Here is a 12850-nt window from a genome sequence, read left to right as displayed (position 1 = left end):
TTCTTTAAAGTGTTTATGGTGCCAGCAGGCATGGCACACTTCTTCGATGCGGCCAACCAACTCAGGTTTCCTTTGTCTTGGACAAGAAATCCTACAAAGATAAAGGATTGGCCTCGTTCAGTCAACTCGAGTGCTAGAGAGCGGGATATTTTTTTCCTCTTCGATAGTCTCCCGAGGAAACTCCCCTCTCGTCCACTGATGTCATTGTACACAGAGTCTGAGCGAGAAGCGACTTTTGAGGGTATGTTTGACACCTTTAGACCTTTGGTCTTGTATTTTGGACTTTTGACTAACACTTTGTTTTTTGTTGCAGCAATAGCAAAAAGGGAAGTGTCGCAAGTGGTCGATATGCTGAAGGAATTCAAGGACTGCTTGAAGGAAAAGAAGGGGTGCTCAGGCACCGGGCCCCCTCCGGCTGATTTCCGAGTGGGGTCGTCCTAAAATAAACCCAAGAAGAGGGCGAGAGAGGGTGGCAACACCACTCAAACTTACTGCTCCTCTGGCGAGATGCCGACCCCCCTCTGAGTCGAGCGCCAATCAACCTCGTCTCTCCGTCAATCGACGACTTCAACCGCCCAATCCCAACAGCGGTCGCTATGCCAGTGGCGGCCGTCCAACAGTCATTCCTATCGGTGTTGGAGGGTGACTTGCGTTTTCCAAGGGCAGTGAATTTCAACCTACCCCCTAACACCGAAGACCTTATCCGAGCGGTCACTGAGGACGACCTACTCGATGGCGACATCGAGATGATGTGTCACGGTCTAATACTGACCCGCCATGGGGCGGCGTCACGCGAGCGGCGTGTGGAAGAGCTTTTGCGCCTGAAGCACGAGCTTCAAGAGGCGTCCATTAGCTTGGAGCAGACTGTTGACGCGAACACAACTTACAAGAAGAAGCTGTGTGCGTAAGTTGTCGAGCGAGAGCTCGATGCGGCTCGGATAGCCGAGCTGAAGAAGCTGGAGGTCGACAAGGCGACTGAGAACGTCTAGCTGAGGAAACCACTGAAGGAGGCCGGGCACAAAGGGGTGTCTCTGGAGGAAGGGGTCGCTTCTTTGAAGCAAGGGAAAGAGGCAGTGGAGGCCAAACTCGTGAAGACCATGGAAGACACCATGACTTTGATCACTCAGAGCTTCGACTTGGCCGTTTGACAAGCTGGGGTGTTATACGGTGGCCCTCCCCGTTTTGGTCAATTTGACCAAGATATGGAGGTGTTTGATGGTCGACTCGTTCCAACGGACGAGGTTCAGAATCTACAAAGCACCGTCCAACCTGCCCCGAGCGAGGACGTTGAAGACCATAGTCTAGGTTTTTAGCTTTTGCATGCCTTGCTTGTTTTGTTCCCCTGAGGTCGGGGTGTGGCTTCCTCCTTTGTTTAGTATGAATACAATCGATCGTTTCGTCTTTTAAAATTTGCATAAGTTAATTCTTGCGGTCAGTGTGTGTAGTGAGTTAAAAACAACCAATTTAATTAACCGAATTGGTGTAAGTTAACCCTCTCGATCGTTTCAAAAGTTGACAAGTAGACGAGTTGAATTGAATTTGGCAGTTGGCCATTGAAACATAATAAGATAACAAGCATTTGTTTAGACGAGTTAAATCACGCGATTAGTGCAGTGCCTCATTCGGTCATGGCTAGCGATATCGGGATGGACCGATACACTCAAATGGGTATTGGGAGGGAATGTCAGTTAAGGCTACATCCTGGCCGAACCATGGATATGAAGTGTTGGGAGGGTATGTCGTTTAAGGCTTCGTCCTGGCCAACACTTATTTTTGGACTTAGGGAGGGTATGTCGATTAAGGCTTCATCCTGGCCGAACCATGTGTATGGAGTGTCAGGAGGGTGTGCCGGCTAAGGCTTCATCCTGGCCGACACTTGCGTTTCGGTCTTGGGAGGGTATGCCGATTAAGGCTTCATCCTAGCGGAGCTGTGCCTCTTAGGTTGATTTTATAGTTTGCACATTGTTTGATGGAAACGCCTCGTTAAAACCTCTCCGACCGCTAGTGCTACTGGAAGAGGAAAGAGTGCGTGAATTTTATTCATCGTTCAGCTGTAATAAATTTTGAGGTGCGTGGCATTCCACGTCCTCAGTACAATTTTTCCCGATAACCATTCTAGGTAGTATGCTCCCCCTTGTCCTACTTCTAGAACTTGAAACGGTCCCTCCCATTTTGATAAGAACTTGTCGTCCGACTTCCTAGTGTCACTTTGCTTCCTTCAGACGAGGTTGCCTTTGTAGAAGCTCCTTGGCCGAACCTTCATGTTGTATCTTTTTGCCGCCCGAAGCTTGCACGCAGCTTCGCGAATCTTGCTCTTATCCCAAAGCTCATTGGTGAGGTCAAGTCCGACCGCCAGGCTTTCTTGATTTAAGGATAAATCAAATAACTGCTGCCTGATGGACGGTTCTCCTACTTCCACTGGGATCATAGCCTCGGTACCGTAGGTGAGGCTGTATGGCATCTCTTGTGTCGTCGTTTGAGACGTGCACCGATATGCCCACAGGACCTCGAGCAGTTCCTCTGTCCATCTTCCCTTTGCCGCACCCAGTCTCTTCTTCAACTCGTTCAGGAAGACTTTGTTAGATGCTTCCACTTGGCCATTCGTTTGGGGGTGCTCGACCGAGCTAGTTACGGATTTGATGCCAAGGTCATCATAGAAAGTTTGGATCCCTCAGTCGATAAATTGTCGTCCATTGTCCGACACGATTGTGCTCGGTAGCCCGAACTGACACACAATGTTTTTCCAAACAAAGTTTTGGACATTTCTGGCCGATATGGAGGCTAAAGACTCGGCCTCTATCCACTTTGTTAAATAGTCCACTGCGACCAGTAGGTGTTTCGTCTGACCTTTGTCGGGCGAGAAATGGTTGATGATGTCCATTCCCCATATGGAAAACGACCAGGGCGATGTCATGTTGTGGAGCTCTTCTTTGAGTGGTGTAGCGGGCTGAACTCTTGGCACTTCAAGCATTTCTTCACGTATTCTGCGCAATCGCCTTGGACGGTCGACCAATAATACCCTGCTTGGATGACTTTGGCCGCCATGGTTCTCGCCTCGGAGTGATTACCGCATGCTCCATCATGGATTTCTTGCAGCACATACTACGCTTGCTCCTTGGTAAGGCATTTTAGGAGTGGCATTGAGTATCCCCTTCGGTATAGATCTTGGCCGATCATGGTGTATCGGGCACATTGCAGTCTGATCGCTTTCTCATCGCCCAGTTTGCAGGTTCCATGCTCTAAATATTGGATGATTGGTCTCATCCAAGTATCAGTTTCAGTGATGGCCAGGCATTCCGCCTCCCCCACCCTTGGTTGCTTCAAACGAACCTGGACGACTAATTTATGGTGGCTTTGCTTTTTTGTTGATGCGAGGTGAGACAAGGCGTCCGCTCGTTCGTTGTTCGGTCGACATATGTGTTCGATAGTGACCTTATCGAACTTGACGATTGAATTGTCGACCGTGTGATAGTACTGCTAGAGTAGAGGCTCCTTAACCTCAAATTCACCTTTGATATGGCCGACGACCAGCTGCGAGTCGCTCTTGCACACAACCTCATGCGCCCCGAGGTCATGGGCGAGGTTGAGGCCAACCAGAATGGCTTCGTATTCAGCCTGATTATTCTTTGCCTTGAAGGTGAACTGTAGTGCCTGTTCAACCCGCAGATCACCTCGTCCTTCCAGGACGACCCCTGCTCCGCATGAGGTTTTATTGGACAATCCATCCACATATAACGTACATTCGGTCAAGATATCAGGTTGTGGTGCTAGCTCTACCAAGAAGTTTGCCAAGCATTGGGATTTGATGGCACCTCTCGGTTTATACTTGATGTCGAACTCTGACAGCTCGACCGACCACCCTATCATTCGCCCTGCAAGGTTGGGTTTAGACAATATTTTATATATAGGGTAGTTGGTCTTTACCGTTATGGCGTGATTTTGGAAGTACGACCGCATCCTTCTCGCGGTCAGCACCAGTGCTAGCGCTACCTTCTCTATCATCTGATACCTTGTCTCGGCCGCATGGAGCGTGCGACTGACAAAGTACACTGGCGTTCTTCTTTGTTGATATCCTGTACCAAGGTGACGCTCACTGCCTCTTCTGATACTGCTAGGTATACCACGATTAGTAGATCCTGCCTGGGTTTCTCAATGACGGTCGGTAAGAATTCTTTGAGCTGGTTGAAGATGTTTTCACATGTCTCATTCCAGCTGAACTTTGTTGTCTTTCGAAGCATTTGTGCCATCGGTCTGATTCGTTCGGCTAACCAAGGGACAAACCTAGACAATGTCGTCAGCCGGCCGAGTAACTATTGTACCTCCTTCAGGTTCTTTGGGCTTCTCATCTCAGTTACTTGTCGGAGTTGACCTCGATTCCCCTGTGGGTCAACATGAAACCCAGGAATTTTCCCCCCTCAACCCCGAACGCGCACTTCTCGGGGTTGAGGTGCATGTTAGTCTTCCTTAGAGCATCAAAGACTTCTTGCAAGTCTTTGATGTGTTGCCCGCACGAGTCAGATTTGACCACAATGTCATCCACATAGACATCCACGCTTCGACCGATCAACCCCTTGAAGATCTTGTCCATCAATCGCTGGTAGGTCGCCCCACATTCTTCAGGCCGAACGACATTACCTCATAGAAGTAGTTTGCACCGTCGGTCGTAAAATTCGTTTTATCCTTGTCCCTGGGATGCATGCTTATCTGATTGTAGCCAGAGTAAGCATCCATGAAGCTCAATATCTTGTGCCCGGCCGCCCCATCGATGAGTCGATCAATGTTAGGCAAGGGGTAGGAGTCATTCGGGGACGCCTTGTGTAAGTCCTTGTAGTCCATGCACATCCGCCATTGGACTTGGTGACCATGACCACATTGGCCAACCAGGTTGTGTACCGAGCTTCTCGGATGAACTCGACCTTTAAGAGCTTGTCGGCCTCTTCTCTGGTCGCGAGCCTTTTTCTCTTCACCATGATTTCTCTTCTTTTGCGCGATCGGGTCCGCTTCTTTGTAGACTGGAGTCTATGGGTTATGACCTCAGGGTTCACACCTGGCACCTCAGTGGTCGTCTAGGCAAAGAGATCAACATTTTTCTTCAAAGTCTGATGTATGAGCTCGACATCAGCAGCTGCCATGGTTGTGCCGATACTCGTGTATTGTTCTTCGTTAATGAGCGGGACGTAATGCAGCTCGTCCTTTGCTTAGAGCCTTGGCTCGATCTCTCGTGGGTCAAGATTGATCATGGCAACTGCATGCTTAGCTGGCCGCACATTTCTTCGGGGAGACCTTCATCGCCCAGGCATCTTTTGCCTTGGTGACCGACTGCCAATGATTTTCTGCCGAGTGGGTTCCACTTGCAAGCTCTCTGCGTAGCACTCCCTTGCTATTTTCTGATCCACATGGATCGTCAAGATGTCGCCCGATAGAGATGGGAATTTCATTGTGAGGTGCGGGTGGACACGATCGCTCCAAGCTTGTTGAGGGACGACCGTCCCAGAAGAATGTTGTATGAGGTATTGTCATCGATAACCAAATACCTGATCTTCAGGGTCTTGCTAGCCTTATCTAGGCCGAAGGTGGTGTACAACTCTATGTAGCCCTTCGTGCCTACCCGCTCCCTTGAGAAACCGACCACGTGGTCGTCGTAGGGCGTCATTTCCTCTATTGGAATCCTCATAGCTTTGAAGGTCTTCCAATAGAGGATATCAACCGAGCTTCCCTGGTCCACCAGGGTCTTCATGATGGTGAAATTGTCTATGTCGACTGATATCACCATCAGATCATCCTAAGAGGGATCCACCCCTTTGAAGTCATCATCTGTGAATGTGATAGGTGGCATCCTTGGACGGATGGCCACAAAGTTGATCTAGTGCACCGCCCTTACTAGCACTGTTCGAACAACGTCCTCTAGCAAATCCTCCAACTATGGTGTTTATGACCTCGCGACCCCTCCTTCGGTCATTTCTTGTAGGGTCGTCCCTCCTCGTGCGGCGTTCCTGTTGCTGATTGTCCTCCCTTGCTCTCGGAGGAGTGTGGTCCCTTTTCCTTGACGCTTCTTCCCGACATGGGGAACGCCTCGTGGCATGGCCGCCTTGTACGAAACGGCGCAAGTGCCCAGCCTGTATCAGCTCTTCTATTTTATCTTTTAATTCCCAACACTCTTCGGTCAAATGACCGATGTTCTGGAGGTACCGACACTTCTTGCTACGATCGGCATTGTCAGGACTCAAGGCCCTTCTGGGAGGTGGCATCAATTATGCGCTAAGGGCTTCTTGAAGAATCTTCCCTCGATCGGTGTTGAGGGGTGTGTATTGCGTGAATCGAGGACCACGGTTGTCCCGCCTGGGGTCTCCTCGTTTAGACCCGGACTTTCCTTGCCTCTCTTTGTCATCCTTCTTCTCACCACTCGCCTTAGCCCGAGCTTAGTTTCTAAACTCGCGCAACTCCTCCAACTGCATGAACTTGGCGGCTTGGCACCTCAGTTCGTCCAAGCTTTCGGCAGGTTGCATACACAAGCTATCTGTAAAAGGACCCGGTCGGAGGGCCGTGAGCATGTGGTGCATCGCCACATCAGGACTCAGGTTTTAAATGCTCATGGCGACCTTCCCAAACTAGTCGATGAACTTCCTCAACGACTTCCCTTTCACCTGGCGAATACTGACCAGGGTGATGGACGTCAAGTGATGGGGCCGACTGGTAGCGAATTGGACATCAAACTTGGCCACCTACGTCTCAAAGTTGACGATGGAGAGTTAGGAGGGAGCTTTGTGAACCAGCTCAAAGCACCCCCTTTTAGAGAGGTGGGGAAGACCCGGTATAGGACCGCGTCATCGGTGGTGTACAAACTCGTGTGAGTTGTGTATGCGTCCATATGTTCATCAGGGTCGGTCGTTCCATCGTAACAGTCCTTGTTGAACCCCTTCCACTTGTCTTGTAGAGGAGCCTCCATGACGAAGTTAGTGAAAGGATGGCGATGACAAGTCAATGCAATCCCGGTCGTGTTCAACGACTTATTGGGATGGGACTCGTCATCCATCTCCAAGGTCAAAACCTTGTTCTTCAGTTCCCTCCTGGTCTGAGGGCCGACAGTAGTGGCGAAGGACCTTCTGACCTAGTTGGTTGGGTCTAGGGACAATCCTCCTTCCACGAGCTTCTTCATCTCCTGGTTCTCCTTTCAGAGGTTCCTGATCTCGTCTTCGTTCTTCCTGGTAGCTTCCTCGTGCATCCTATTCATCTCAGCTAACTCTGTAGAGCCATCAACTTTGCCGTTTGGTATGCTTCCGACATCTTCTCACTCGTCATGCTTCGGGTTGATACCATCTACTGTTGCTTCTTCACACTTATCCTCTCGGCTCCACGGTGGGTGCCAATTGTTCTCGAACGGGTGCTAGGGCCTAAAGAACGATTATTCTTCTACTCCCTTCGGTTGATCACTTTTACTGCTAACTTCCTGCTTCGCCTTCCTCCACTCGGTCGTCTGGTCTCACTGGCTGGGATGGTACCTATAGAAGGCACTCCAACGCTCAAGTCAGTCAGGGTGTCGACACTCTGGTGTTAGAGTATTGTAGATAATGACGTACCTGATTCTTGGAATTTGTGCTATTTATATTACCTTATGGGCCTTCGTTGGTGGGCCGGATTAGGGGGTTGGTTCATGTTTAGGGTTACACTAAACAACTCTTAATTATGGATTAATCCTACTGACTTGGTCAACCCATGGTTTATCGTCATGGGTCGGTCGATCACATGTCGTCGCGTGACCTCCTCAATGTGGTCAAGTGATTGAGTTCCTGACCGACTCACTGAGTCGTTCGGTCGTGTCAGTACAATTAGATTTAATAGATATAATATTTAATATTAATTTACAGTTACTTTTCATTTTAGATCATGCTTATAGATTTAATTTATATAAATAATAAAAAATATTTTAATAACTCATTGTAATATATTTGGATGATAGAAAACTGTATAATATAATATAATATATATATAAATAAATAAATAAAGTTGATTAATTATTTTACATAATCTCACAATATTATATATATATATATAAATTATATAATTTTTAATTTTATATTAGTGATTCAAGTAATTTATTATTATTGTTTGAAAGACTCTTAATTATATTCTACTAAAGATTATCACTTTAATTAGTTATTGAAAATTTGTCTTTACCTTTTTATATTGAGGTGATTTAATGCACATATTTTTAACAACTTGATTATAGAACTTCATCAACTTCTTATTACCTTATGGTTTAATTTGTCTAATCATATAAGTAGTGAAGCATAAGATATTTCATTTTTATGATGAGATTTAAGCTTAATACATGACTGTCATCTCAAGTATCTCTCACCACACATTCGAAAAAGGATGACAATATCACAAAAGTTATCAGTATCATATACGATATACAACGAAAAATATATTATACAAATGCATGTGTTTTATCATCATCAATATTGTATACATATTTTTCATCACATATGCATATCATCATCACTCGCACATGCTTAAGCGAGTTTTTCTCACATAAGAGATCTTGCTTACTTATACAGAGGAAGATGTCATCTTTTAATCGATCTTACATCACTTAGAGGTATACCAGTTATAAGAGAAAAGATAATTGATACAACCTCTCTCTCACTCAAGTGATCTCTCATCACCTCACCAACCATACGTAAAGGAGAGAGAGTTTGTTCGACCTCTCTCTCACTCAAACACTCACCCATCTCGAGTAGAAATTAATTAAGTGTCATATCAATGTTTAAGGAATGATACTTGTTGTATACTTCAACAAGTTCCAAAAATATCAAGCACATCACCTTTTTAATGTTTAAGCAATCATATTATCACTTGAACGATATTATGTAGTCGCATGGTTTAACATATTCTAAAACCCTATACTCCACCACCACCACCACCCTTTAACACTTGAACTACTTCTCATCACTTGTGTTATTTGTTCCAAAGAAGGAGAATTATTTCTCGACATGTCCTTCACTCAAGTCTCAAGCCATAACTTAAGTGAAATTTTTAAAGTGGGTCAAAACTTGCAAGATAACTCAACACCACAAGTTCGACACAACCAAATTTTTTAAAAAAAAGACAAACTAATTATAACAAAACAAAACTCAACCACTTATCATCCTGACACACCTAAATTGTACTTGTGATGAGTCGAACTAACCCAAATTACATTTCAAATATATCAAATTATACATTGAATAATTACTATTATCACCTTCTTACTTTTAAAATCATATTTGGAACAATAATTATAGAGATATTTGTATAATCATACTTCAATATATGTTCCATTTTAATTACCACAAATCCACGTATCTAAAGAATATCTTATTAAATGATATTATAATTAACTTGTTTAGAGATATTGTACCTATTAAATATACTTTCTTTATATATACTTTAAGAATATCCCAACTGAACTTCTGGATTTTTCGATTAATTCTTACCCGTGAGTGCGTCTCCTTAATTAAAACTCGAAGTTAAGAAAAAAATAAGTTGAATTGATAGTAACTTATATTTAAATAAAGAATTTGATGCACCAACTCCTACTTCTATGATATAATTTATTTATAAAATAGATAACTTTATAAGTTTAGAAAATGTTTAAAGAAAATGGAGTTTTAGAAGATAGAATTTATAATTAAATAAAAAACAAACGTTAATAACTTGTTTATAACTTTTTATTCGTTATCCATTTTAAGATTTATATATTTAATAAAATTCTATAGCTTACAATAATAATTAATATAATCTTTTAAAAGTAATTTTATATGAAATTTAACAAGGTTGAACAATCAATTTAAAAAGTTAAATAAAAATAAATACAATAGATGAATAAATAGAAAGATCGATCGGTGTCACAGAAAATATGGTATAAGAAAAGACAGTTCACATTATAATCTTTGAGAATTAATATTTGAATCAGTAGCATAATTGTGTGTTTTTAATGGCATATCTTTCAAAGACTAATAGTATATAGATAAAACCTTCTCAAAATGATAAACACTCTATGAAACAAAAAAAACTATAACTACTTACAGTTAAAATATATGAGAAAAAATTAAAATAAGTTTATAAGAAGAATTAAAATTAATTTATATAAAAATTAAAACTATGTTTTTGAAGATTTTATTTTCACATATTATATTAATTTATAATTATAAAAAGTATTTTGTCTTATGAGTGTTTTGACAGAAGTATAATAAAAATGTTTTAGGTTCCAATTTGATACTGGGAGCAATGATTGTTGCATATTTTTATGATATGCTTTGGTTTAATACAGAGTTAGCTTTCACTTAAATCATCTATTATGTTTTGAAAACTCTGTTATTAAATTTGGCTTCATGCGTTTCCCTGTGTACGTCCCCATTCCATCCACACAAACACAAATGAGTATACCTAACTCAATCCCTCACATGGGACATAGCAAACCAATAGGCACACTGTGGTTTTTGTTTGCTTTGTGATGGAATATCTCTAAATTGTTTCTTCTCTCTTCAAGCTCTCCCAAACCAAACCAGTACACCAACACTTATTGAGAGGTAAATTTCCTCTCCATGTCTTCTTCCTCCATGTCTCTACAACTACTCCATCATATACCATATGGACACCGATTCTAGTTTCTTGCTTCATACTTTCACACAATAGCAAACATCATATCCTTTGCCAAACTGCTCTCTACATGGCACCCTTCATCTCAAAGTCCAAGCTTCAATCTAGAGTACTTGTTCTTGTCCTCAACTTTTCTTTCATCTTCCTCTTCTGTCTCCTTCTAAAACTTTATCTCCACCCTCCTAACTCAAATTCTCAAGTCCACTCCAATGGCTCTCTCCTCACAATCTTCAACCATGAAAGGTTGTTGAGAGATGTTAGTGTTGAAGGCTGCACTGATATACACAAGTACTCAGATTTTGGCACCAAGTGCTTATATGTCCAAAGTCATCTTGAGTGCAGGTCAAAAGGGTACATCAACTATCTTCAAATCTTCTACTGCAACTCAGGAAAATTCCCAATTTTGGGACAAGCCCTCCTTGCCTTATGGCTTATGGTACTGTTTTATCTGTTGGGTGACACAGCTTCCAACTACTTTTGCAGTTCCTTGGAGGGTTTGTCCAACATCTTGAGGCTCTCCCCCACCATTGCAGGAGTGACCCTTCTTTCTCTGGGAAATGGCGCTCCTGATTTCTTTGCTAGCGTTGTGTCTTTCAGAGGATCATCCAGCAATAGTGCTGTTGGACTCAACAGCATCCTAGGAGGGTCTTTCTTTGTGTCGTCTGTTGTGTTGGGGGTCATAAGCATTCTGGTTAGCCCAAATCAGGTTGAGGTTGATAAGGCAAGTTTCATCAGGGATGTCCTTTTCTTCCTTTTCTCTCTTCTCATCCTCCTTATCATCATTTACATTGGTAAAATCACTTTGTTTGCTTCAATCTGCTATGTTTCTATCTACTTCCTCTACGTCTGTGCTGTCTCAGCCACACATCTAATCTATGGAGGGGACACAAGAAATGTAAGGCAATATTCAATGTCTTCTGATGAGTCAGTAGCGTCTAGCATACCTTTGCTGGGCTATGTTGGTGAAGAGAAACAAAGTTTGGCAGAGATAGTGGTGGTTGAAGATAAGGAGCAAAAGCCAGCTAGTACTTTTGGTCATAACTCCTTGTTTGATTGCCTTTACATTGGAAAGTTGCTACAAGTTCTAGAACTGCCTCTTTGCTTACCAAGAAGGCTTACCATTCCGGTGGTGAGTGAGGATAAGTGGTCAAAACCATTTGCAGTAATATCTGTCACATTAGCACCAGTTTTACTAGCAGTTCTTTTCAACACTCAAAGTGAAAACGTGGGTTCAAGGAGCAGCCTAGTTACATACATAGTAGCTTCTTTGATTGGGATAGTTTTGGGCAACATGGCATGCGTGACAACTGATAGGTGCAGCCCACCAACCAAGTCCTTGTTTCCTTGGCTGGTTGGTGGCTTTGCCATGAGTGTAACCTGGACTTACATAATTGCTGCTGAGCTAGTTTCTGTCTTGGTTTCAATTGGGACCATAATTGGGGTTAGCCCTTCAATGCTAGGACTAACGGTCCTAGCTTGGGGGAACTCACTTGGGGACTTCATAGCCAATGGTGCCATGGCCTTGAATGGTGGGGCAGATGGTGTCCAAATGGCCATATCTGGTTGCTATGCTGGTCCTATATTCAATACCTTGATGGGTTTGGGCTTGCCCCTTGTTCTCTCAGCTTGGTCTGAATATCCACACCCTTATGTCATTCCCAAGGATCCTTCACTCTATGAGACCCTTTTGTTCTTGACTGGAGGACTTCTTTGGGCCCTTGTTATCTTGCCAAAGAAGAGTATGAAGTTGGATAAATCCTTAGGGGTAGGGCTTTTGAGTGTGTACCTCTGCTTTTTGGTTATAAGGATTGCTCTGGCTTTAGGGGTTGTCAAATTCTAGCTTTCAGATTTAAGTTTCTTGAGGGAGGAACTTCATCATAAGAGGGTCCATTGTGGTCCTTCTCTTGGAACAACTTCATGTGTGACTCAATCATCATACGTTTCACAATCAACACATCTACTTTGTACATTTGCGTGTAGATTTTAATTCTTCTTAATACACTACTTCTTATTTAGAAACTCTCTTCAATTATCAAACAAAAGTGCTTATTGATGAGAGATTCAGACTACTGCAGCTTAACAAAAAAAATTAAACTATAAATTTTTCAGGGTCAACTAAAAATAAAGACTGATATAATTATAAAATGAATATAAAAAATAATAAATTTAGCATATTTTCTCATAGTAGTAGAGAATTTTAATTTCTCGT

General features: G+C 43.2%; 2 protein-coding genes across 3 annotated transcripts; one reads left to right on the top strand and one right to left on the bottom strand.

The window, feature by feature from the left end:
• Positions 1 to 3477: 3477 nt before the first annotated feature.
• On the bottom strand, positions 3478 to 4247 carry LOC137815777 (uncharacterized). Its single transcript, XM_068618890.1, has 2 exons — positions 4049 to 4247; positions 3478 to 3872 (listed from the first exon to the last, which is right to left on the bottom strand). Exons 1-2 carry the CDS (start codon positions 4245 to 4247, stop codon positions 3478 to 3480), a joined length of 594 nt encoding a protein of 197 aa, XP_068474991.1.
• Positions 4248 to 10389: 6142 nt separating this feature from the next.
• On the top strand, positions 10390 to 12608 carry LOC137813821 (cation/calcium exchanger 1-like). Of its 2 annotated transcripts, XM_068616262.1 has the most exons (2): positions 10444 to 10992; positions 11125 to 12608. In XM_068616262.1, the coding sequence occupies exons 1-2, from the start codon at positions 10712 to 10714 to the stop codon at positions 12479 to 12481; spliced, it is 1638 nt and encodes a 545-aa protein (XP_068472363.1). In that variant the 5' UTR covers positions 10444 to 10711; the 3' UTR covers positions 12482 to 12608. The 2 variants fall into 2 exon arrangements, with proteins under 2 accessions (XP_068472362.1, XP_068472363.1); XM_068616261.1 differs by having other exon boundaries at positions 10390 to 12608.
• The last annotated feature ends 242 nt before the right edge of the window (positions 12609 to 12850 follow it).

Source organism: Phaseolus vulgaris, chromosome 1 (genome assembly GCF_000499845.2).
Source record: "Phaseolus vulgaris cultivar G19833 chromosome 1, P. vulgaris v2.0, whole genome shotgun sequence".
In the NCBI taxonomy this organism is placed as follows: domain Eukaryota; kingdom Viridiplantae; phylum Streptophyta; class Magnoliopsida; order Fabales; family Fabaceae; genus Phaseolus; species Phaseolus vulgaris.
Note: the sequence above shows the minus strand (reverse complement) of the source record. Positions and strands in the feature narration are given on the sequence as shown.